Source organism: Saimiri boliviensis, chromosome X (assembly GCF_048565385.1).
Source record: "Saimiri boliviensis isolate mSaiBol1 chromosome X, mSaiBol1.pri, whole genome shotgun sequence".
In the NCBI taxonomy this organism is placed as follows: Eukaryota; Metazoa; Chordata; class Mammalia; order Primates; family Cebidae; genus Saimiri; species Saimiri boliviensis.
The window spans coordinates 86,295,241-86,318,219 of record NC_133470.1 but is presented as its reverse complement, the minus strand read 5'-3'; the positions used below and the strand labels follow the sequence as shown (position 1 = coordinate 86,318,219).

Here is a 22,979-nt window from a genome sequence, read left to right as displayed (position 1 = left end):
GTGCAGATTGTGCAGATTTGTTACATAGGTATACTTGTTACATAGGTATGTATTTGTTACATAGGTACCTATTTGTTACATAGGTATATTTGTTACGTAGGTGCTATGGTAGTGGTTTGCTGCATCCATCACCCTGTCATCTATATTAGGTATTTCTCCTAATGTTATCCCTCCCCAATCCCCCTACCCACTGCTATTCCTCCCCAGCCTCCCACCCCCCAGGTCCCAGTGTGTGATGTTCCCCTCCCTGTGTCCATGTGTTCTCATTGTTCAACATCCACTTATGAGTGAAAACATGCAGTGTTCGGTGTTCTGTTCTTGTGTCAGTTTGCTGAGAATAATGGTTTCCAGTTTCATCCATGTTCCTGCAAAGGACATGTACTCATCCTTTTTTATGGCTGCATAGTATTCCATGGTGTATATGTGCCACATTTTTTTTTTTTATCCAGTCCATCATTGGTGGACATTTGTGTTGGTTCCAAGTCTTTGCTGTCGTGAACAATGCCACAATAAACATATGTGTGCATGCATCTTTATAGTAGAATGTTTTATAATCCTTTGTGTATATACCCAGTAGTGGGATTGCTGGGTCAAATAGAGTGAACCAGCAACCAACAGAACGGGAAAAAATTTTTGCAATCTACCCATCAGATAAAGGGCTAATATCCAGAATCTACAGATAACTTAAACAAATTTACAAGAAAAAAACAACCCCATCAAAAAGTGGGCAAAGGATATGAACAGACACTTTTCAAAACAAGACATTTGTGTAACCAACAAACATATGAAAAAAAGTTCATCATCACTGGTCATTAGAGAAATGCAAATCAAAACCACACTGAGATATCACCTCATACCAATTAGAATGACAATCATTAGAAAATCAGGAGACAGGTGCTGGAGAGGATGTGGAGAAATAGGAAAGTTTTTTACACAGTTGGTGGGAATGTAAATTAGTTCAACCATTGTGGAAGACAGTGTGGCGATTTCTCAAGGATATAGAAATCGAAATACCATTTGACTCAGCAATCTGAGGCTCTTAACAACCACTGCATCATAGCTCAATTTCTTCTCCACCGGGCCTTGCTCCCTGCACTCCTCCCAAACGCAGGGATCCAAAGAGTACTCCCCAGTCAACTTCCTGCATTCTAATCTCCGTCTCAAAGACTGCTTCCCAGAAAAATTTACCTTTGAAAGTGTGAAAGTGTGGTGAAAGTGTGTTTTGCTCTATGTCTTTTCCTTTTGTTTTAGTTATTATTATTTCTTAGTATGGGCACTGTTTTCAATCTTTTCCTTTCTTGTTTCTGGTATTTTATGTCATGCTTAGAAGGGCCTTTCCCATCCCAGGAATATAAAGATATTCATCCATATTGTCTTATAGCACCTTTATGGTTTCCTTTCAAAAAGTTTTTAAATATTTGATTCATCAGTAATTTGGATGAGAAGAGACATAGGAACCTAGTTTTATTTCTTGTTTTTCAAATGCTTAATTGGTTCCCTGTACTATTTAATTTTAAAATTCCTTTATCCCTCCAAATGTCTCTAAGGTATAGTGTGGTTTTATCTTTTTTCCAGTTTCTAGTGATCAATGGCTAACTCATTTTTTCCATTGTATTTAGTAATTGAAACATTTAAATTATGAATTTTTCTCTAAGAGCTGTGTTGGCTGCAACTCATTCATTATTTTTTTTAGATATTATGCACTTAATTACGATTTCTATTTCTTTGTTTTAAAATAACTGTTTACATGAGCATCTAAACATTTATAGATGGTAGAGATTTTATGTGTTTGTAGATTTATTATAGCGAGATTAAAAAATCTGGTTTGCACTATTTCTTTTTTTTTCTTTTTTCTTATTGCATTTTAGGTTTGGGGGTACATGTGAAGAACATGCAAGATTGTTGCATAGGTACAAACATGGCAGTGTGGTTTGCTGCCTTCCTTCCCCTCACCTGTATCTGTCATTTCTCTCCATGCTATCTCTTCCCACCTCCCCACCCCCCATCCCTCCCCCATTTCCCCCCAATGGACCCCAGTGTGTAGTGCTCCCTTCCCTGTGTCCATGTGCTCTCATTGTTCAACACCCGCCTATGAGTGATTATTTCTATGTATCAAATCTATTTAAATATGACTGCTTACAAATTCACACGTCTACATTGCCCAAGAACCACACTGCCTTTTTTCCTCCCTATGTCTTTAGAGACTAAATATTTTCCTAGTTTTAAAATTGTTCCTTGTATTTTCTGTGAATTTCTTACATGCAAGTTTGAGCATCATTCTAAAGACTTTATGGCAAAAATGGCTGTTCAGATATAGCTTTTTTGTCTCCTCTTTGGTTCTCATTATTGTTTCTGAGTTCCTTTAGAGTTGGAAGTGTCACAGGATGCCAGGGCCACACTTCCCAACATACCTTTAGAGGTATAAAATAACATACCTTATTTTGCAAAGTGAATCAACCAAGGTGTCCAGGCTTGTTCCAAGCCAAGCCAGGGTATTAGCATTTCTAAGGTCCAGTCCCACTCCACTGTTTACTCCTTGTGTGACGGGAGACGAATCTCCCATTTTTTTCTCTGCCTCAGAATCTTCATCTTTACGTGGTGGAGGAGGGGAATGTTTTGAGTCTGGTGGTCCCTAGGCGCCGTCTAGTTTTGATTAGGGGAGCTAGAGTGATAGGCAAGGCAAAAGGGACACGGAGCCAGCACAGGCATGGGAGAAATGAAGGGAATCTGGAAAGGGTGCCACACACTCAGGCATACTCCTCCCTTCGTTCCTGTTCCCTACTAATGAGGAAAGGGTAAACCATCCATGCGTGGCAAGTATGGAAATTATGGATGGGAGAGAGGAGCAAAGATTTGGGTCATGGATTTCAGATTTAAAACCTGGACTGAGAACAAACTTGAACTCCCCAGAAACCAGCCACACCTTGAATGTTTCACTGATATATTTATTCACATATTTCCCCATTTCAGATGATGGTGACAAAAAGCAGATGGAGACCCCACCCTATCCACCCCCTAATAAATTACAGAATTACAAACACAGATTTACTCAGCATATACAAGCATTGGGGCATATCAAAATTCATTCTACTGGGTTACTAGAGCCAGCAGAGATCTGATCTTGGGGGCAGTCTGAGTACCTAAGGCTCAGAAATTGAGTTAAAGAGAAGTCGCCATTCTGGGCCCTGCCACTGCAGTACCAGCAGAGGTGACAGAGTAGAATCATGGTGAACTGAGCTGCCTACCCCTGTCATGTGGTCTAGAAGGTAACAGTAGGCTCTTGGGTAGCTTCCAGTGAGGTCCACAGTCCCATAGAATTCTGTGCTTCAGGGTTTCCATCTGTACAATGGGATAATAATCCTGTCCTAAAGATGTCACAGGGCTATCATGAGGCTCCAAATAGACACAATTTGTCAAAAATGCTTTGCCAAAGTTTCCGTGCACACAAATTTAAGGGAATTCAATTGATTAATTGTGATTGTTAGAGTGCCCCAGGTATAACGGTGGACTGGCTCATGGGTCCAGGGGCCAAGCAAGTGATAGAACTCGTATGGTGTGCCTTAGGTGGGCACCAATCAATGGTGAGTAATGCCTGCTGCAAAGCCAAGTTTCCTTAGTTTCTTGGCCCCAGGAAGTCACCAAGGCCTAGTACCTGGGTCAGGGCTAGGGAAAGTCACTGGGGAAGTTACAGAAAAGTCACAGGGGTCAAAGAGAAGGAAGAAGGTGGCATATAAAGCAGGGAGTAGTTACTATCATCACACACAAAAATAGATACCCATTGGATGAAGGGTATTGAATTAGTAGTAAGGATGAAAAATAGAGCCAGCAGGGAGAGGGACATGTCCCAGCAGCAGAGAGAGGAATGCTGTCCCAAATAGGCTCTCTTGCTGCCACCCTCATTCTAAAAATATAATGCCAGTGTCTATCTATCTGTAGAGAAAGGGGTAGCAGGGAGAAAGAACCAATAACATAATAATCTGACCAAAGGGTAGGGATCCCTTCCTCCTGCTACACTGCTGCCCAGCATCTTAATGAGGCATGAGGTATAGAGAAGCAACTAGTTGGTGCACTTTGAGGCTGAGGCCAGAGCTGGACCCAAAGCACTACAAACGCAATAGCGGGCTTCTGGAAAAACGCAGTGGTTGTCAGCACTGTTGAAAGATAGCTAATCCGCCTGTACATAGGCATGGTTTTAGGAAGCTCATCACTAGGTGCCTATGATTTTTAAGACTGAGCATCACAGACACTCCTTAAAGAAGAGGAAGGTGGCCCATTTATTAATAAATTGAGATGGGCTACCAAGGAGACTCAGTGAATGGGCCAGATCGGGAAGAAGTGCAGCAAAGACAAACCCTCTATAGGCTTCCGTCTGGGGAATTGGACAGTAAAATCTCTAGTTGCTCTTGCTGCTGCTGCTTTCACCCAACTCCCTTGGCAAGGGGTTTGGATCCCCTGGGGAACTGCAGAGGTTGCCTCACAGGGTACCAGCTGGGACCTACAAGTTAAGGCAAACAAGCCAATAGAGCACATTGAAGATGAAGAAGGTCACTGGGAAAACAACTCGCGAGTAGTTATCCAGGCGGTAGACGTGGATGCAGAGGCGGCCCTGCTGCCAGGTACTGCCCTCACAATCAGGGACCATGCAGAAGTACTTCTTAAAACGCTTACACCACTCACAGCTGGCCAGCTTGGAGTAGAGGCTGCGGGGACCCTCAGGGCTACCTGGGCTAGGGAACTGCTGGGCTGAGCAAGACGGGCGGTCCTCTCCATCACTTCCCTCAGTGGTGACAATCTGGCACACAAAAGCTTCCTGATGTTGGCGGGCACAGGCTCGGGCACGTACACGGGCACGGGTATGAGTACGGCTATCGATACAAGGCTAAAATGGACAAGGAAAGAAGTGGGGAAAAGTCAAGGGAAGATAAACCAAGTCTAGGTGCTGCCTCTGGATTTTCTGGAAACTGTCTTTGGCACACCATATCTTGGTTTGTCACCTCCAAGTTCTCACCATTACATCGAGAAGTTGATTCAACTCCCCCCACCAACCCTGGGTAATACCTCATCACTCAGCAAGCTGACCACCCATGTGCCATAACCCTAATGCCCTTGCTAGAATGTCTTCACACTCCAAATCCTTGCCACCACTCCCATACCCAGTTCATACATGGCGGAGTTTCGGAGAAGCATGGGCTTTGGTCTGGTTGTAGATCAGGAAGTTGAGCACAGCAAACTCCAACAGGGCGCAGAAGCAGAAGACGAAGCAGATAGCGATATAGAAATCCAAGGCTGTGATATAGGAGACACGCGGGAAATTCTTACGAGAAAAGGTGCCCAACGTGGTCATGGTGACAACAGAGGTGACCCCTGCAAGAGCACAGGAGTAGAGGTGGACTCAGCTTCTGACCTATATGCTACATTGGTTGAAGGACTCCATGACAAGGCAACTCTTTTGTGGCCCAGCCAACTCCCAGCCATGTGCCTATGTGTATGCCTCTTTCCTCTCTTACCTACAGAGGTTCGGGCAGGAGCAGACTCTGTCTTGATCCAAAAGGAAACCCAGGAGAGCATCGTGGTCATGGAAGAAGGGACATAGTTTTGAAAGGCAACATAGCCAAACTGCCTGCTCACATTGAAGAAAATCGTCATGACCATGAAGTCACCTGAAAGACAGAAAAAAGGTCACTGCATTACATGAGGGTCTCCCTAGCAGGACATGCACAGTAAAGGTTTCACCGTTCAGCTCACAGTATTCCCTAGGATACAGGCATGATGTTACAATGCAATATATACAAATAGGATCAGAAGAAGTCCAGAAAAAAGACTTACTGCAAGACCCATGGCCAGTTAACAGCTAAGTCAAGGCCAGAATCTTAATAGCTTCATTCTCAGTTCACTCTCCCACATTCAATGTCTGTCTCTGCAGGGTGGCAAGAAAGCCCAGTGAAAGCCTTTTCGATATCATGCCCATGCAGCCAATATCCAGATGGCTGACTGAGGGCTTCACACCCACTGAGCCCACTGAGACATGTCATACCTGGACTGCTGGCCCTCAGAATGTCTATTCTCAGCAAATGAGACCAGGAATGTCTGTGCTGTGGTGGGGAAGCACAGAATGCTTTCAGCCTCCTTTCTACACATTCGTATGATGGCAAAATGCCTTAGTGAGGTAGCACTGCTCCACTGATGGTCAAAACCGGGACTAGCATGCTCCCCAAACTTTTGGTGGCTCCCTATTCCACATGAGCTATAGACTCAATCTGCACTCTGGACTCTGATGCTAAAGGCCCACCATGACCCATCTCCAACTGACATTTTACACTCAACACTCTCACACATCTTACCTAAAGCCAATCCCATCTGCTCACAGATTTCCTGAGATAGCCTGCAAATTTACACCAATAATCTAACCCTGGACTCTCTGGTCTTAGTCTAGGCCCTCTAACCCAAATTGAATGTTTCAGGAAATTAGAAGAATGAGCTTAAAATGAACATTTCAGTAAGCCCTCCAGATGTCAGATCTGTGGAGTACATATCCACAGGGCAGAGTGAGGTCCTCATAGTCACTTGGACACTGTGTCCCTGGTCATGGCTTTTAGCTAGACAGTCATGGCTCCTCCAGGACCTGAAGACAAAGTATATCTCTAGTTGGCATCTTTTTTTTATACCATTCATGCTGCTTTATGCTCTGATGAACCTTCTCCATGATAACAGGAGGCATGTTATCATGACTCCTGGGCTTGTGTGGGCTTTTCTCTGAGCCCAGGACATCGTTTTCCACTCTCAGCATCACATTGGAGTTGTGATACTATAGAATTCCTAGGCCCATAATCAGGTGGGCTTTTAAGTCCCTTCAAGGCATGTCTCATGTGGGCCCTGTGACTTAGCCCCTGCCCATCCAAGTTCAGAACAGCTTGGAACCCAGCAGACACTCAGCAACTCTTGCGCCTGCCAGGCAACAGCTTTGTAAAGCAGACCAGAACACTAACCTGTCCCTGTGTCCTATTTTGGAAAGTAGATCACCTGCCCAGCAGGTCAGGATTGGCTGAAGCTGAACGAGAAGAGCTGAATTACTACTCACCTTGCTTGGCAGCACTGAAACTCAAGGAGCAAGGCTTCTCAGATTCGTCTGGAAAAAGGCATGGGAGTGACCTGTTTTAAGTGGGAAACCTGTGTGTTGAGTATAGCTTTGCGATAGAACTCCTCCAGACCTTATGCTCAGACCACCCTCACACTTGCCTACTTGCCAGAATGTATTTATCAAAAGCCCTCTTGCCCTGGGATCTTGACTGCAATTTAGGGCACTTCTAATTGCTGGGTTTGTTTAATATACGGCCAAAAAAAAGAAGCTTCTCCATTTGTCAAGAGGTGGCAATTTGTCTTGAAGGACAAGAGAAAGATGCTAACACACACTTTTCTCTTCTTCAGGAGTTAGAGAAGCACAGGTAAGAAAAACATATATATCTGGGGCTGAGGAACTAAAGCAAAAAATACATGCTAAAGATGGTTTTATGCTCAAACTCTTATCCTCTTTGACCAGACCATCGTTGGTCACTTCAGTGTCAAAGGGACGCAATTAAAAAGATCATGGTCAGAGGACTGGGACTAGAAGGATGAATGGACTCAAAGTTTTGAAGAATAAGGGAAGAAAAATAAACTAGAGCTATGTAGACTACAACAGACTATGATCCGTGCCGGGAATGATAATGCTGATCCTTTCATCTTGGCCCTGTGAAACTGTGGCTGGACTAACGCAAGCTGGATAGTTCCAAGGAAAAATAACTAGACCCAATGTGTGGAACTTCCAGAGACTCCAATTTCAGATGAACAGGAAGTGTCTTCTGATGGACAGAACTGTCTAGAGAAGAAAAAAACCGCCTTGTAAGACAGTGAATTCCTGACCAGCAATAATATTCCATTGGAGGATCCACAGTCATTAGTGAATGACAAGCCACTCCCTGGGGCAGGGCTGGACTCTCTTTGAACCTCCTGAAGCAGAGATTCTCTGGCTCAAAGTCCAAGATGGCCAGAGTAGCAGGCTACCACTGAATTCTAAACCCTTAGGAGATGACCACATAAGTATGCTCCAGAGGGAGAGACCTGTCCTAGGGTCCAGCTGGAAGAGTTTGAACTCTCAAGTCCAAAGATAACTCTGACACTGAAGGAACCATATCTCAAGATCAACTAGCCTCTAGCAGAGGAGAAAGAAGACCTCTTTTCTCCCCAACAATCGTCTTCACTCCCAAGGAGGTCTGGTGCTTACCTACTGTCACCACTTTGGTGATGATACTGGCTCTGGGGCTTTGTAGTCACTAGGGCACCATTTTGAAACAATGCACAATCATCTACTAAATGGAACCACGAGTGACTTGAAAGCCCCTGGGCCTTATCTCCTCTGTCACTTTTGATGATGGGTCCCCACCTATCTGGTAAAAACTGAGGTGTGGAAAGCCAAGAGGCAGGACTATGGTTAGCTGGCAGAAGAGCAAGGCTCCCAAGTCAAAGGTAGTAAAACTGCTTCCCCAGAGTTCCCAAGAAAAAAAGGCAAGTATTTGTAAGACACTCCAGCCCTCATCCCCTTCCTAGTACTGTGCAAGCAAAGCTCTGGCCACATGAGCATGAGCTTTATCTCATCCAGAGAATGACTCAATAATAACTCAACAAATGAAACAAAAGCAGATTTTTCTGCCTAGTCACATGGTAGCAGAACAAGATGCCTCTCACGACAAATGGCTGGTTGGGTTACTGGCTCCATCCACACTCTGGAAACGATGAGGGCAGTGCCTTCACCGCCCTGAACTTGGTTAGGATGCATGAAGAGTGTTTCCAGGGCTGCTCTGGGAGCTACCCTGGGGAGTTCCCTTGGCTCCTCATTCAGATCACCTAGGAACATAAGTGAAGATGATCACATCTAATTGCAAGCTGAAGTGTAAGAGGCCCAGGGCCTTCCCTTTTAGTCTTTGTTAGAGAAAAGGTCAGAAAACCAGTGGTCACTATGCTTATGTTAAATCCACCATGAACTCTGACAAGAATTTGTGCTTTTTAGACCTGTTCCTTTAAGATAAATGCCAAAGCAGCAGCCACTGTAGCTGCTATAACTTCCTCCAGACTATCCCAGCCTTAAATTAGCTCACATTAGAGTTCCAGCCTCCACCTCCCACTATAATGGACTTTGCTTCCCATTCAGCCACCTTGGATTGGTTCTGGGTATGGAGAACTCATATGAGCTCCATTCCCCAGTCATCCAAGTAGGTCAATGTTGTAACCTTGAAACTGAAGTCTGCATGAAAAAGCCAGCTGCACATTCTGACAGCAACAGAACTTTATCTACTTACCTAATATCTCAAGGAGCTCGGCAAAGCACTTACTTCTTTGCAGATAAAACTGAGACATAGTTACAAAGTCTCAGTTTCCTCTGCAAACAGTTGTAAGTGCTTAGCAATTATAAGACAGGAGCCATGTCTTACAATATTTCCATGGGATTACTGCAAAGCATTTGTATGGCTGGCCATCTCCAATCATTCCTACTACCTTCCTGGACTTCTGCCAAGCCCTGGTTTCCATGGCATACTTACCAGCTGGGGTTGAGATTATTTCAGTTTTGTTGCTCACTCCTGTAAAATCAAACTGGAAGAGCTTCCAGGAGTTCTTCTCATTGATTTCAAGCTTGAAATTTTCCCACTTGTAGGTCATCTCATTCTCAGGATAAGAAACTGGAAAGCAATGTGAGAAACAGGGTCATATGAGACTTGGAAGCCCATCTGGGTCTCCAACAGCATAGAGTCAGCCTGCACAGTCTTGGAGTCCTGTCTGTGGTCTCACCAGCTGTGGGACCTTGCCTCTCTTACCTCATTGTTGAAGTCCATTCAATAAGTGCATTACTGAGCATTCCTCAGTATCAGGCCCTGGGCTGGAAATACAGAGATGAGCAAGGCATGAACCTATCCTCAAAAATTTACATTTAATTTTATAAGACAGTGAGTATACTACTGTGATTTTGGAGGTGCCCTGAAAAACCTATGCTCGTGGAACAGTGGGGAAACAAAGCAGATAAAGGTCATTTGCAGACATACTAAGAAAAGACTTCATAAAGCAGGTGATAGCCCCATTAATCTTGAAACTCAAGTAAATATTTTCAGTAAGAATGAGTTTGAAATGATTAAGGGGCAGCATAGAAAGGCGAAACACCTTGTGTATTGTGGAAAAGCCAAAAGTTCAGGACGGCTAGCTCACAGAGGATGAGGAGCATAGAAGTGGCTGGCAAAGTACAGTTCATGAATGGTTTTGAGGATAATTCTAAGGAATTTCGAATTGATTCATGACAGTTAAGGGCAGATTTGAAAGTGAGAAGTGATCTGGTCTAGGTGACTTTTCAGCTAGGTCGCTTTGGTCCTTCCGTGAGGATAGTATGTTGGCAAAACAGGCCAGTGTATTAATCCAGTCACAATTAAATTAATGCAGGTGGAAGTCAAAGCTGTGACAGAGTGCAGACAAACAGACAACATTGATAGAGACTGGGAGGAAGCACCAATAGGATGTGCAGATTGATTAGATACAGGAAGTGAGGGAGAGGGAACACCAAAGTTCTTGATTTGGGCAACTGGGTGGGTGATGGTGCTCTTCAATGAGACAAATGGGAACACAGAAGCAACACTCCTGTTTTGGTGGTAGAGGTTTGGAGGAGACAATGAGTTTTGTTTCGGACATGTGCAGTTTCAAAGTGAAGCTGTGGCAAAAGTCCAAGTGAAAGATGACAAAGGTCTAAACCAAGGTAGTGCCAGATGGAGAGGAGTACACATACTTGAGGTACATTTCAGAGGCACGTGGACGGGTTGAGCAACACAGTATTGTTGGCAGGAAAGGAAATGAGGGTGGAAGATGGAAGCCCTGCACAACCTTGGCACCATTTTAGGAGAAAAGCAGAGGCAGAAAAATGTAAACGGCAAGGATGAGAAAAGGAAGGAGCCCAGCATGTCTCTCGGGCCCCAGAAACCTAAGAAGGTACTCACAGCTAGAGAAAGACAGAGGGCAAGAGTGAGAATCCATTGGAAATCTGAGCATGTGGAGTGAGCATCCAGCATCAATGGTCATCCTGGAAGGGAGAAAGGAGCCTCATTAGGCTGATCCTAAGCACTTTCATATTCACTCAACTTTGGTCTACAGACCAATACCAATGAATAGCCAGAGTTGATTTTTGTTTGCTTGTTTGTTTGTTTATTTGAGACAGTCTCACTCTGTCACCCAGCCTTGAGTTCAGTGGCATGATCTCAGCTCACTGCAGTCTTTTGCCTCCCTGGCTCAAACAGTTCTCGTACCTCAGACTTTCAAGTAGCTGGAATTAGCACCATCATGGCCCGCTAATTTTTGCATTTTTAGTAGAGACGGTTTTTCCATGATGGCCAGGCTTGTCTAGAACTCCTGACCTCAAGTGATCTGCCCGCCGCAGCCTCCAAAGGGGTTGGGATCACAGGCATGAGCCACCACACCCAGCTCTCAGTAGAATTTAAGACAAAAAGCTCAAAGAAGAGATAACAAAAGAGAAAAAACAAAACAAAACAAATAGACAAACAGCTTAGAAGTATCTGGCTACTCTGGGCTCCATCATTAAAGAAGCATATGGACCAACTTTGATAGGCTTTTCTTTTTCCCTCACCCAGCCCAGCTTCCAGGACCTGCCAACATCCTCCCACTCTTCCCCACCTTTCTGCCCCCGACCCACAATCTTCCCCTGTTGGGAATTCAAGTATCCAACCTGATCTTAGGTACCTTTGCCACTGCTGTGCTTCTGCACCACCTGAACAACTCCACCACTGTGGACGTATCTTTATAACCAGTGCCCACTTGGGATGGAATTGTCTAGGTAATGCAGTCATACTGTCACATCCTAGTTGGGGGAGTTTTGGACTTGGAGCCAAGTAACTGGGTACCAGTTCCAGCTCTGTCACAAACTTGGTGTGTGGCTTCAAGCAGTATCTTCCTATTTTGAGGCCTCTATATCTGTTACATGAGGCAGCTGAGCTCATGGTCTAGGAAAGCTGGACAGGCCCTTAGAAGTATCATTCAGAATGAGATCTCTGCCCATGGATCTTTAGCTAAAATTATCAGAAGAGGAGAGAATCCCAGGAGGTGAGACTCCAGAGGCTTGACCTACCTAATTGTGTACAACACCTTGCCATCCTTGTAGATGCGGACCATCTGGTTGGGCATCGTGATCTCATGCTCTTGGGTTCTCTTAGAATTTCTAAAAAAGGTGTCTGGGATCCATAGCTGGCTCACCACGTTGCCACTCAGAACAAGAGACTCAAAGGTGTCATTGTAACAGAGGCGTTCATCATACCAGGTCTGGAAGAACATGATGTCAATGGTGTATTCCTGGTGGGAAGGACAGAAAAGCAGACACTTGGGGGTAAGCAGAAAAAGGACATTGCAATGCTAACATACTGTTTGCCACTCCCTAACCTAGAATCCTAAAGGCAATGTGGTGGAATGTATGCAGCACTGGGCCAGGAAGCAACTCAACACTCTCTCAGTTCCTACATTTCCACAGTAAATCAAAGATCCCAGCTCAAAATTGCTTTAAAAATTTAGAAGCACACACACCATTGATTGCATACACTTAAGTTTCCCCTTTCAATTTTTATTTGGGGAGGACAAATATTAATTAACCACACTCCTTCATTCTCCAGAATTAAAATAAAAATGAAGCATTTTGGATGTCTGGTGCTGTGGCTCATGCCTGTACTCCCAGCAGTTTGGGAGGCCAAGGTAGGAGGATCACGAGGTGAGGAGTTCGAGACCAGCCTTGCCAACGTGGTGAAACCCTATCTCTACTAAAAATACAAAAATTAGCTGGGTGTGGTGGCAGATGTCTGTAATTCCAGCTATTCGGGAGGCTGGCAGCAGTATCCCTTGAACCTGGGAAAAGGGGGTTACGGTGAGCTGAGATTGTGCCACTGAACTACAGGCTGGGTGACAGAGCAAGACTTCATCTCAAAAAAAAAAAAAAATTAGTGTTTTGAGTCACAAGAGAAATGTCTATTTAGTCTCATGTTTTTTTAAACAAGAAGAACCTTTTGTTCCCCTTGTTTTGATTTTCCTTTCAAATAAGTGCTTGTAACCTCTGAAAGTGTGTGTGCATGTGCATAGATATATCCATGATTATTTGGTCTCCAGATATTTTCTGTACCATAAAATATCTGTTAAACATAAACAATGATATTTAGTAGGAAGAAGCTAGAAATGTGCACCACTGGTGTTGAAGGGAGAAAGAAACCAGACAGCAATAGAACTGCAAGCAGCTTGAGCAGCAAGTACCACAACTAGGCCAATATAGAACTCTGACGGCTAGCCCAACATCCTTTATTTTAGAGATAAGGAAACTGTGAGGCTCCTTGAGAAAGGAGTCAATCCAAAGTCACACAAATAGTCAATGGCAGCCTTGCCCTGGGATGGCTTTCACTTGCACCAACAATCCTTTTAGGTACCAATGTCCAGTTTTCTCTGCAGAATCCCTAGGTCTTTCCCCTGAGTTCTGCATCCAACAATGAATACGCACAACTATGGAGGCAGGTAGGGCCCTTAGGGAAGAAATAAAGAAAATCCCTGATTGTCTTTGCTGCCAAGCCACCAAACTGCTGGGAACCAGCCATGGAAGAGAAGACTGAGAATGTTCCCTGGAATAGCCCAGAGTAGCACACAGAAAAGAGCTGGCAGAGCCTGGTTCCCATTTGTATGAGAGTCTCTGACTCTTCCATGCCCCACCTGCCTCCACAAATAGCCTTCCAAGTATTTCTACTGTCCCAAGTGGCTGGCAGTTCCAACTTGGCTAGCAGAGCCTCGTTCATTTCCAGGCTTCATGAACTGCTTGGTAGCCTGTGGGAAGCCTTTCCGTCTGCACTCACACTGTGCTTATGCTTTATGTTATGAAGTATTTCAAATGAGCATTTAATTTCTATTTGACAATTTTAAGTTCATTGCATATCAGCTGATAACTAAAAGTTCAGTTTTTCCCCAGTTTGACAAAGGAGCTTGTGATGTACATCTCTTTTAGCTCAGCCAAAACTCTAGAAATTCAGAGTTTTGGAAATAGAATCAACTGTGATAATTACCACAGCAGAAAAAAAGAAAAGAGTTAGCAACTATTGATGCTACAATGAGCAGTCATTCCCAGATTACTCATTCCCTTTTAATCCCAGACTGAGTGTTCCAAAACCGCGCACTCAGGTTTTCCTCTCTGAGGACAAGGCCTGCTCTCTATACAACATTTGACTAAAAGGTGTTGAAACTCTCCTCAAGCAGCTACACCAAGTATGTACCCAATGCCAGGATTCACATTTCTGAGAAGGCTCAGCTTCCTCAAATGTAAAACAGGGATCCATATCCTAATGGCAGCTTTGGCTTCCATGCAGGCTGTCATGAGGATCCAAAGAGACAAGAATGTGCTGGGTACTGGCATATTCTGTGACTGTGTGGCAGAAGCATGGGTCCCCTCCTTACCAAGTACACCACAGAACAGGGACCTCCCACGGCTTAAAAAAAAAAAAAACTGTTTGGAACCATGTAGAAGACAAGACATCTCAGGATAATTTAAAACTACATGTAAGAGTTTGGAATTTACAGAAGACTCTTGGCTCAGGATAAAGCACCTCCTTACCGGCCAAAGAAAATACAGTTTTTGGCTCTTTTGTGAACTGCCCTATGTTCCATGCTAGGTTTGGTGACTGCTGGGTTATTAGAGTATATCCTTAGAGCATTGTCAAGTGAGGCCCCACTGGTGGCAGGATGAAGCAAACCAAAGCAACTTAGTGCCCCCTGCTCCATTTGTCAATATGTGTGTTCTCTTCACTCCACCTAAGGAAATTTAGCTGCCACCAATTGTGTAGAGAGTGATACGTTAGAAAAGAACGAACAAACCAGCTTGCTGGCAATTGGACTGGTTACTTACAAATCAGGTTGGCAGTGCCTTAAAGTCAAGCCAAAGGACCACAGAAATAGAACAAAGGAACAGAGAAATAGATATGCAAATTTCTAGGAGCCATGAGGTTACTGTGGACTGAGCACTATATTTGGCTTTTGGGATGCTAAAGGGGAAAGGCAGAGACTGGTGCAGGATGCTCTCTGTCCAGCTGGAATACATCCTGAGCCACTTCCCCCACTCCTACACCAATGACCTGAAATGGTCAGCAATGTCCACAATGGTGGGACCACAAGCCCTCAACCTCTGGTTCTTACACAGAACTTAGTGTTTCTTAGTTTATAAACAATGCTAGCAAAACTAATTACTAAATTCATAGTCATTTTAAAAACGTAAATTGCAAGACAAAAAGGAGACTACAATTCTCACAGTGGTAAACACACTGTTAGCAGTGAAAAAGTAAATCTGACATCAAGGGAAGAGACAAAAAAAACTCCACCAATTTTAAAGTGTAGACAGAAACTCAAAAGCATCTGTCTACTCTCATGTGTCTGTCCTTTCTTGTTAGTTCTCAGCAACTCCATTCTAGGAGTTGCTCTAACAGAAGAACATAATAATCACGTGTAGCAGGCAGACTCTGAGATGTCCACCAATGTTCTTCACTTCCTGGTATTTGTGCCCTTCTGTAATCCCCTCCACTTTACAGGGGGATGGACCTCATGATTTGCATCTGATGAGGAGAGTACCACAGAAGCAATGGGATGTCACTCCTAAAATTAGATTAGAAAAAGCCTGTGATTTTCATCTTGAGCACCTTCTCTACAATTCCTCACTCAGAAGGAAGCCAGCTACCATACTGTGAGCTACCCTGTGGATAGGCGCACATGGCAAGGATGTAGGGAGATCTCCAGACCCCAGCCAGAGAGGAAATGAATCCTGCCAGTCCCATGAGTGGTCTTGGAAATGGATCCTCTCTCAGTTGGGCCTTCAGATGAGACTCCAGTCCCAGCTAACACCTTGATTACAGGTTTGTGAAAGACTCTGAAACAAAGAACCCAGCTAAGCCTGGATTCCCGACCCACACAAACTGTGAGATAATGATTATTTGTTGCTTTAATAAGACAGTATGTTTTGGGGATAATTTGTTAGATAGTATTGCATAAATAGTGTGCCTGAAGAATCGGGCAGTCAAAGCCTCATGGTGGCAGCGGTGGGGGACCTTCCTCTTTGACTTAGCCTATGTAAACACCTTGATTTTCCATGAAGGTTAACTTATCTTTGAGTGTCTATTTGCAAGACCCACCTAAGAGCCAAGGCTCTAAACTCACCCAGTCACATGGCACTTTTTGGATACCAGTGAATATGCTAAAATTTTGTTTGCCCTGGGCCAAGCCAAGTCTGTGGCTGTGATGGAGTTGCTTATCGCAGCCTTCCTTAGTGTCAGGCTCTGAAGATGCAAGTGATTCTTGCAGAACATCTTTCATCACTCATTTGCTTAGCTAACACATACTGAGCCCTTGACATCAAGGAGCCCACGGTGGAGACAGGAACGCAGAAATACCACAGGTAATTACAATGAAATGACGTAGGGAATCAGGTAAACGATTGTGATATAAGCTCTAAAGATGTAACTGCCAAGGAGAGAAATGTGGTGTGAAAAAGAAAGAAGCAATTAACAGGTGTGGAGGTCTGGGGAGATGCCATGAATGAGATGTCATCTGAGCTAGATACTGAAAAAGAAGGCAGCTGACAAGTAAGAAAGTAGAACAATGGCATACCAAACAGAAAATCACTTGAAGGAGAGCTCAGAGGCACAAGGTGATCTGCAAACACCCATACTCCAGTGTGACCAAAGCATGTGGTCTCTAAAGGGGTGAAGAGGAATATAACCATGGAAGGCCTTGAACTTCATGTAGTAAACAGAGCCAGGACTGCAGGAAGTGCATCACTTGGGAGACCAACTTAGTAGGTAGATTGGAGTAGGTGTATTCTAGGTGGGAGATGATGAAAGCTAAATGGGGGCAGTGCTGACACTATGATGATACTAGTGGAAAGGAAAAAAAGAAGTAGAGCAAAAATACAGAAACAGTCTTAGAGCAAGAGCTAATAACTTTAGACTTATGTCCACACAAATAATTACCAGAAGAAAAGAGGCATTCCATTGTGGTGTTTAAAATTGCTTTATTATTTTTATTTTCAATGAAAAAACTGGACGATACGGTCTTGATTCTGAAGAACCTCTTCAAGTAGCAAGAGACTTACCTTTTCCAGTGTCATTCTCAAGTCAGTGGTTAAAACACCCCTTCCTCCCTCCAGAAAATAAATTATTGGGGTTGTTACAGACATACAGAGCGGAAAGCAGAAAGTCTGTGGAATGCCCTGTAGGTCAGCCCCTGGGCTAGGAAATACTGTAAGGAAAGCTTAGTACTCACCATGTCCTGGATAGAGAGAGGACCAAGGCTGTTGACAGAGATCTCAACAGTGACTACAGTGGCCTTCTCTGTAAGGGAAGTAGAAGCAGCAGAGGGTAAGTGTTAAGCAGGGTCATGGGATAGGGGAGGAAGTGGTCAGAGGGGATGAAAGGGGAGTCAAGTAAGTGTTGGACCACACAGGTTCAGTGTTCAATCTCATTTCTTTATTTCTTCTTCCATGGCAAAACCCAGCTCATGGACTCTTAAGAATTGAACATACATCTTGAAGATCAACAACCTAGTTTAATCCTCTCACTTTACGGTTGGAAAAACTGAAGGCAAGAGAAAGGAAAAGTCTTAATCAAGGTCAATGACACTGCTGAGACTAGAGTTAATATCTCTTACCCAACAGGTCAACATCGGATGCTCCTGTTCATGCACATGGCACACTGTTTTATAGCCCAGGCCCATTCTCCATGCTTATACCCTCAACCCCTGGACCTTCCAGGAGGGAAAAACTTTGTTCTGCTACTCACCTCCAATGCCAGGGCGCAGTTTGTGGTCATAATTATTCAGGATAGTGTTCAGGATGCGAGAGGCTTGTGGCAGTTTGCCAACTCTGCGCCTAGTCTCAGTCTTAGTTGACTGTGTTTTCTCAGAGAGAAGCTTATTTTCCAGAGGCTGGGACAGGGGGCCATAGACGACATCATGGGCAGAGGCTTCATCATTTGATTCAGTCTGAGGTCCCTCGACCCTAGAACATACAAATGAAAAATGAAGCTCTGCCTTGCACTCTGTAGGGGCCCCAGCTGGTGCCTCTTGGGACAGAAGCAAACCAAAATAAGTTTTCAACGCAAAGCTTAATTAAATTGTGACTGGTAAAAGCAAATGATAAGAGAGTGACAGATAAGGCTTGTGAATTTCTTTTAAATCTTGCTGCTCTTTGGGGACTTTCTATGCTGTCCCTCTTTTATGATAACTCTTTTATTAAAAAACAAAAACAAAACAACAACAACAAAAAAAAAACAAAAAAACTAAGACCTAGGTTTTAAAAGAATGTTCCACGTGAAATGAAGACGGCATTTGTGTGTGAGCGCTGGCCCACTGTGACTAGCCTTGGCCTCTAGTCAGCCTGACCAGCACCACCTGGGAGTGAGGAGCAGGCAGAGGGCCAGGGCTGAGAGGAATGCTTGCGAAAGCCAGAACAGCCTCTCCCAGAAAGGCCCAGAAAATTGTAGGAATATTTTGCAGTTTTGTGGTTGTGTAATACTCGTTGCACTGGGGGCAGGGGAAGGGGGTGAAGGGAAGGAGGCTAAAGAGCAGCCTTTGTGGGTATCTGAGCAGGAAAGGCAGGAGTCCTCCACCCAGAGACAGCCAGCCAGGAACTGGCTGCCCAACAGAAGTCCACCCTGAGTTCCACAGCCATGCACCACAGCCAAGAAAAAGAAGAGGATTAGTAAGACTAAGTGAATTAAACAAAAATGTTAAAGCCCATCTGCCAAGGTATGAAACTCACCGATAGTGTTAGAAGTCCGGATAGTGCTGCCTTTGCTGGGAGGCAGTGACAAAGGGGGCTTCTGAGGTCCTGCTCATGTTCAGGTCCTTGATTTGGCTTTCTTTACACCGCTGTGCTCATATTCTGATAACTCATCAGCTGTATGCTTATGATTTGAGCCCTTTTCTGTATACATGTTCTAATTCTATAATAAGTGTTTAAAAAATCAAAATGCCCCACCTGCTAATATCTGGATCTTGTTTTATTTAAAAGAAAACTCTTAAAAACAAACAAATCATTTATGACACAATAGGAGAGATTTGAACACTGAGTGGATAGTTGAGGCATGAATAAATTATTTTTAAATTTTCTGTATAATTATCATATTTTCTTATGTTTGTGAAATCATTAATGACTACAAATACATATTAAAACAGTAACATATAAAATGATATGATGTCTGAGATATGCTTCAAGACAATCTAAGTCACAATTGCAGGGTGGGTGGGGTAAAAGAAAATAAGAGTGGCCATGAGCTCACAAACAATGGGGCTGGTGATGGCTACATGGAGATTCCATGTACTGTTCCCTCTACCTTTATATATCTTTGAAAAAAATATAATTAAGTCTTTTTAAAAGCCAACATTTCATATTAATCTGATACTGGAAGGCAGGAGAGTGGTTTCTGTTAGGGAAGAAAGTGTATGGGGACAGGCATTGGAGATGCGTGTATGTGTGTTTGTGTGTGTGTGTGTGTGTGTGTGTGTGTGTGTGAGCATGTGTGTGTGTGTGTGTGTGTGCATGTGTGTGTGCGTGTGTGTGGTGAGAGGGTTGCAATGCTCTATTTCCTGATCTAGGTGTTGGTTACATGGGCCTGTTTACATTGTGAAAATCCGGTGAGATGTTCACTCAGGAGGTCTATGCTTTTATATTGGCATGTCAGAATTCAAAAATGATTTTTTTAAGCCGTAAGGCAATTTGCTTCGTAAAATAATGGGTAAAATAAAAACAGGGCAAGGGACGTTGGCATGACCCCTGTATTGCAGACCAAGGGACTGCCAACGTGGGCAGCAAAATGCATTTTTCTGCAGTATTTTAAGCTATTAGAATTGCTTGAGTGGCATGCAGATGTGCCAAATCCACACCATTTCTCATATATGAAGTGGTTACTTCGCATTGTGCGCTAGGGAAGAACTGGGCTTGAAAAATACAGTTTTTATTTTCAAATGCCGTATCTAGAAGATGTCCTCTTTCCCTGAGGCCAAACTCTCAGTCCTCTCAAAAGATAAGAGCCAGAGACTATGTGAAGGGAGGAGGGAAAATGGAGACCTGAGACCCTGCAAAATGAGTGATGTGGCTGGTAACTTGGCACAGTCAGAACCAGCAGTAAGTGGTAGGCTGAGCACTGCCAGTGGGGACCACCTAAAAGCCTGAAGTGGCCCCTCCAAGATGTCTGAAATCTATGGACAAGATCACCCCTGTCCCCTCCCAGGTTTAAAAGTGCAGAGGCAAACAAATAAACCCAAAAGCACTGGGACCACCAAAACCCTCCTGCCCCTAGACTAGGTCTGCAATGAAAATGATATCAGAGGATCATAAGGTGGCTTTCATCTAAAATTAGGGCTAGAAAGAATAAAAACTTGAAAAACACTCATACATTGGAATAGTGGGATTTTCAAGGGGAGTTTTCCAGGCATTCACATGTCTCCAGACATAATGGTCCGTAATGAAGTTGAATCTCTGCACTACCCCCTCCCCAACAGTTGACTGGTGGCAGTGGTTGGGGGGGGCATAAGAAGAGATGTTAGATTTATTTCCGAAATCAGATCTCTTTTCCATTCTACAGATGGAGAAACTGAAGCCCAGATAGAAGAAGGACTGTGCCCAAAGTCACACAACTGATTTGAGAGCTGAGCCTGGACCAGAGTCAGATATCCTGGTTCAGTGCGGCCCAGCACACCCCGTTGTCACGTCCTCAGGTCTTTGCTGACACCACAGGTTGCTATGCTTGAAGAGTAGTTTCCATTTCCCCAGGCCCTTTTTCCTGCTGTTTTCCTCTCTGACCACCCTCTCTTCGTATTTCCCTCACCTCAGCGCCATCTTTTGCCCTAAGCAGTCACCGTGTCAGCTTTCTCAACTAGTTATCCAAATCTCATTTGGAGGGATGTGGATAACTGGAAATTGCTAGCACGCATAAAAAAACATCTACCAAGCCTATGCAGAGGCTAGTCCCACTCCAGGACACTAGTGAGACAGCAGGGAGCCAAACCTCCCCTTCCCCGAGCTAACGCCATCTGGGGTCCGGAGAGAAGCCACTCCCCACTCCCCACAACGGATAAAGAAGACAGAAGCTCAGTGCCATAGAAACTTCCATAAAGCTCCACAGACCAGGAAGCTTGCAAACTTGTGACACTTCACACTCAGAAGGAACCATCTCAAAACAACAACAACAAGAAGAAGGAAGCCGTCATCTTCCACCCCCAAAAGCCAGAAATCCAGGGGACAACCTTCCTAGCCAATTCCAAGGGCCAGGAGAAAGTGTGAGAGAACGTGGTTGTTCAAGGGAAACCTGAAAATGGAGAAGGGGATTGAAATCTAGGACCCAAACCACATACTTCAGAGGAAAGTAACATTCCTGGACTTTGGTTCCAGTGGGGCCAAGGCCCAGCAGGGTATCTAGGAATAAATTAAGTTAGAGGGAGGCTATCAGCGGTGGGGAGAGGGGTATAGCTGGCGCGGGAACCCTTAAGACTAAACCGAAGCTCTTGACTGGGACTGACACCAAGGGGAGCAGCGGTATGGGAAGCAAGTAAAGTCAGAGTTGCCTGGCACAGTGCCTGGTACTCAGTAGGCACTATTAAAAAAATGTGCGCAGCAGAGAACAGACGAGGCAATACTCACACATTTCTGGCGCAGTTAAGCTCCCTCAGCTGCTCACCCCCTTCTCAAAATGAACCCCCGGACCCCAGTAGCTGAATCCTGCCCTGGCCGATCACACGGGGACCGCTCCCCTCTTCCTGCACAAGACTCCGAAAAGGAGTGCTTGTCACCCAGGCACCGCAGCGCTTCTGTGAGCGGGAGTCCAAGAACTGGAGTCCCGTCTTCCTTTAGGGGATCGCCTTCAACGACCCCGGGATCCCAGCCTAGAGGGAGCGGGGCGTAGGCCGGCGCGCATCGAGGGGACGCGAGATTTGGCCAGCCCGCGCTCCAGCTGGGGGGCCAGGCGGGCGCGGGGCTTGAAGAACGGGGGCGGCGGGAGTCCCGGGAGCCGTCCCTGCTCCCAGGGAGAAGGAGCTGGGTGCGAAGGGCTCCCGGGACTGGGATGGAGACTCACCTCGACTGGAGGATCAATAAGATGGCGAGGAGGACTGGAAGAACTTTGGACAACATTTTCGCAGAGACCGGAGCGACCACCTGTACCGGAGGTCGCGGCTCACTGTCTGGCCGCACTGAACACGGCGTGGAGGGTTTTGCTGGGCTCCAACTTTCACTCCTCCCACTCGCCCCGCCCCGCCGCGCTCTCCCCGCCCCAGGCCCGCCCCCAGCCCCGATGGAAATCTCCGACGACGTGACGGCTGCAGCGGTGGGGAGCGGAGGATGATCGCGCGGGAGCGGGGAGGAGGCTGGAGCCCTGTCGCCTAGGCCCCCAGTTCCCCCGCCGCCACCACTGCGGCGCTGCCAGACAGCCAGGGGCGGGTGAGGAGGAGGGAGGAGGCGGCGAGCCCGCGGCTCGCAGCCTGGGCAGAGGAAACTCAGGGCCCCAGGCTGTGGCCTTCAGGGAGGTGCTTCAGAAACAAGATGAGGACTGGGTGGGCCTATGCACCAGGGACGACCCCTTCCTGCTCGCTGGCACGCCGAGTCTGCTCTCTAGCTGTGGCTTCCTCACCACCACCTGTTGCACCCCATTGCTCCCCCAACTCTCCTGGCCTCACCTAGCTTCCTTTGGTTTTCCCAGCTATCAGTCCACAACCTATAGTCTTTCGGAATACAAATCTTGTTACATGACGGAGGCTGGGTAGCTCAGCACCTTCCTTGGCACAGGGAAGAAGAGAGACAGTGGTTTCCCTAGCAATCTCTGATCTGAGGTACTCCACAGGCCAAATTCCCAGGTATTTGGGTGCAGGGAGGACCTGCCAACAGAGAACCAGGCAGAGACACTCCC

At 45.3% G+C, this 22,979-nt stretch overlaps 1 protein-coding gene across 2 annotated transcripts; it reads right to left on the bottom strand.

The window, feature by feature from the left end:
- Window positions 1-2,931: 2,931 nt before the first annotated feature.
- GABRE (gamma-aminobutyric acid type A receptor subunit epsilon) lies at window positions 2,932-22,285 on the bottom strand. Of its 2 annotated transcripts, XM_010331270.3 has the most exons (10): window positions 22,152-22,285; window positions 17,859-18,076; window positions 17,344-17,411; window positions 12,149-12,369; window positions 11,007-11,089; window positions 9,573-9,710; window positions 7,079-7,126; window positions 5,508-5,660; window positions 5,165-5,364; window positions 2,932-4,879 (listed from the first exon to the last, which is right to left on the bottom strand). In XM_010331270.3, the coding sequence occupies exons 1-10, from the start codon at window positions 22,205-22,207 to the stop codon at window positions 4,496-4,498; spliced, it is 1,569 nt and encodes a 522-aa protein (XP_010329572.3). In that variant the 5' UTR covers window positions 22,208-22,285; the 3' UTR covers window positions 2,932-4,495. The 2 variants fall into 2 exon arrangements, with proteins under 2 accessions (XP_010329572.3, XP_003943458.3); XM_003943409.4 differs by lacking the exon at window positions 7,079-7,126.
- Between the last annotated feature and the right edge of the window lie 694 nt (window positions 22,286-22,979).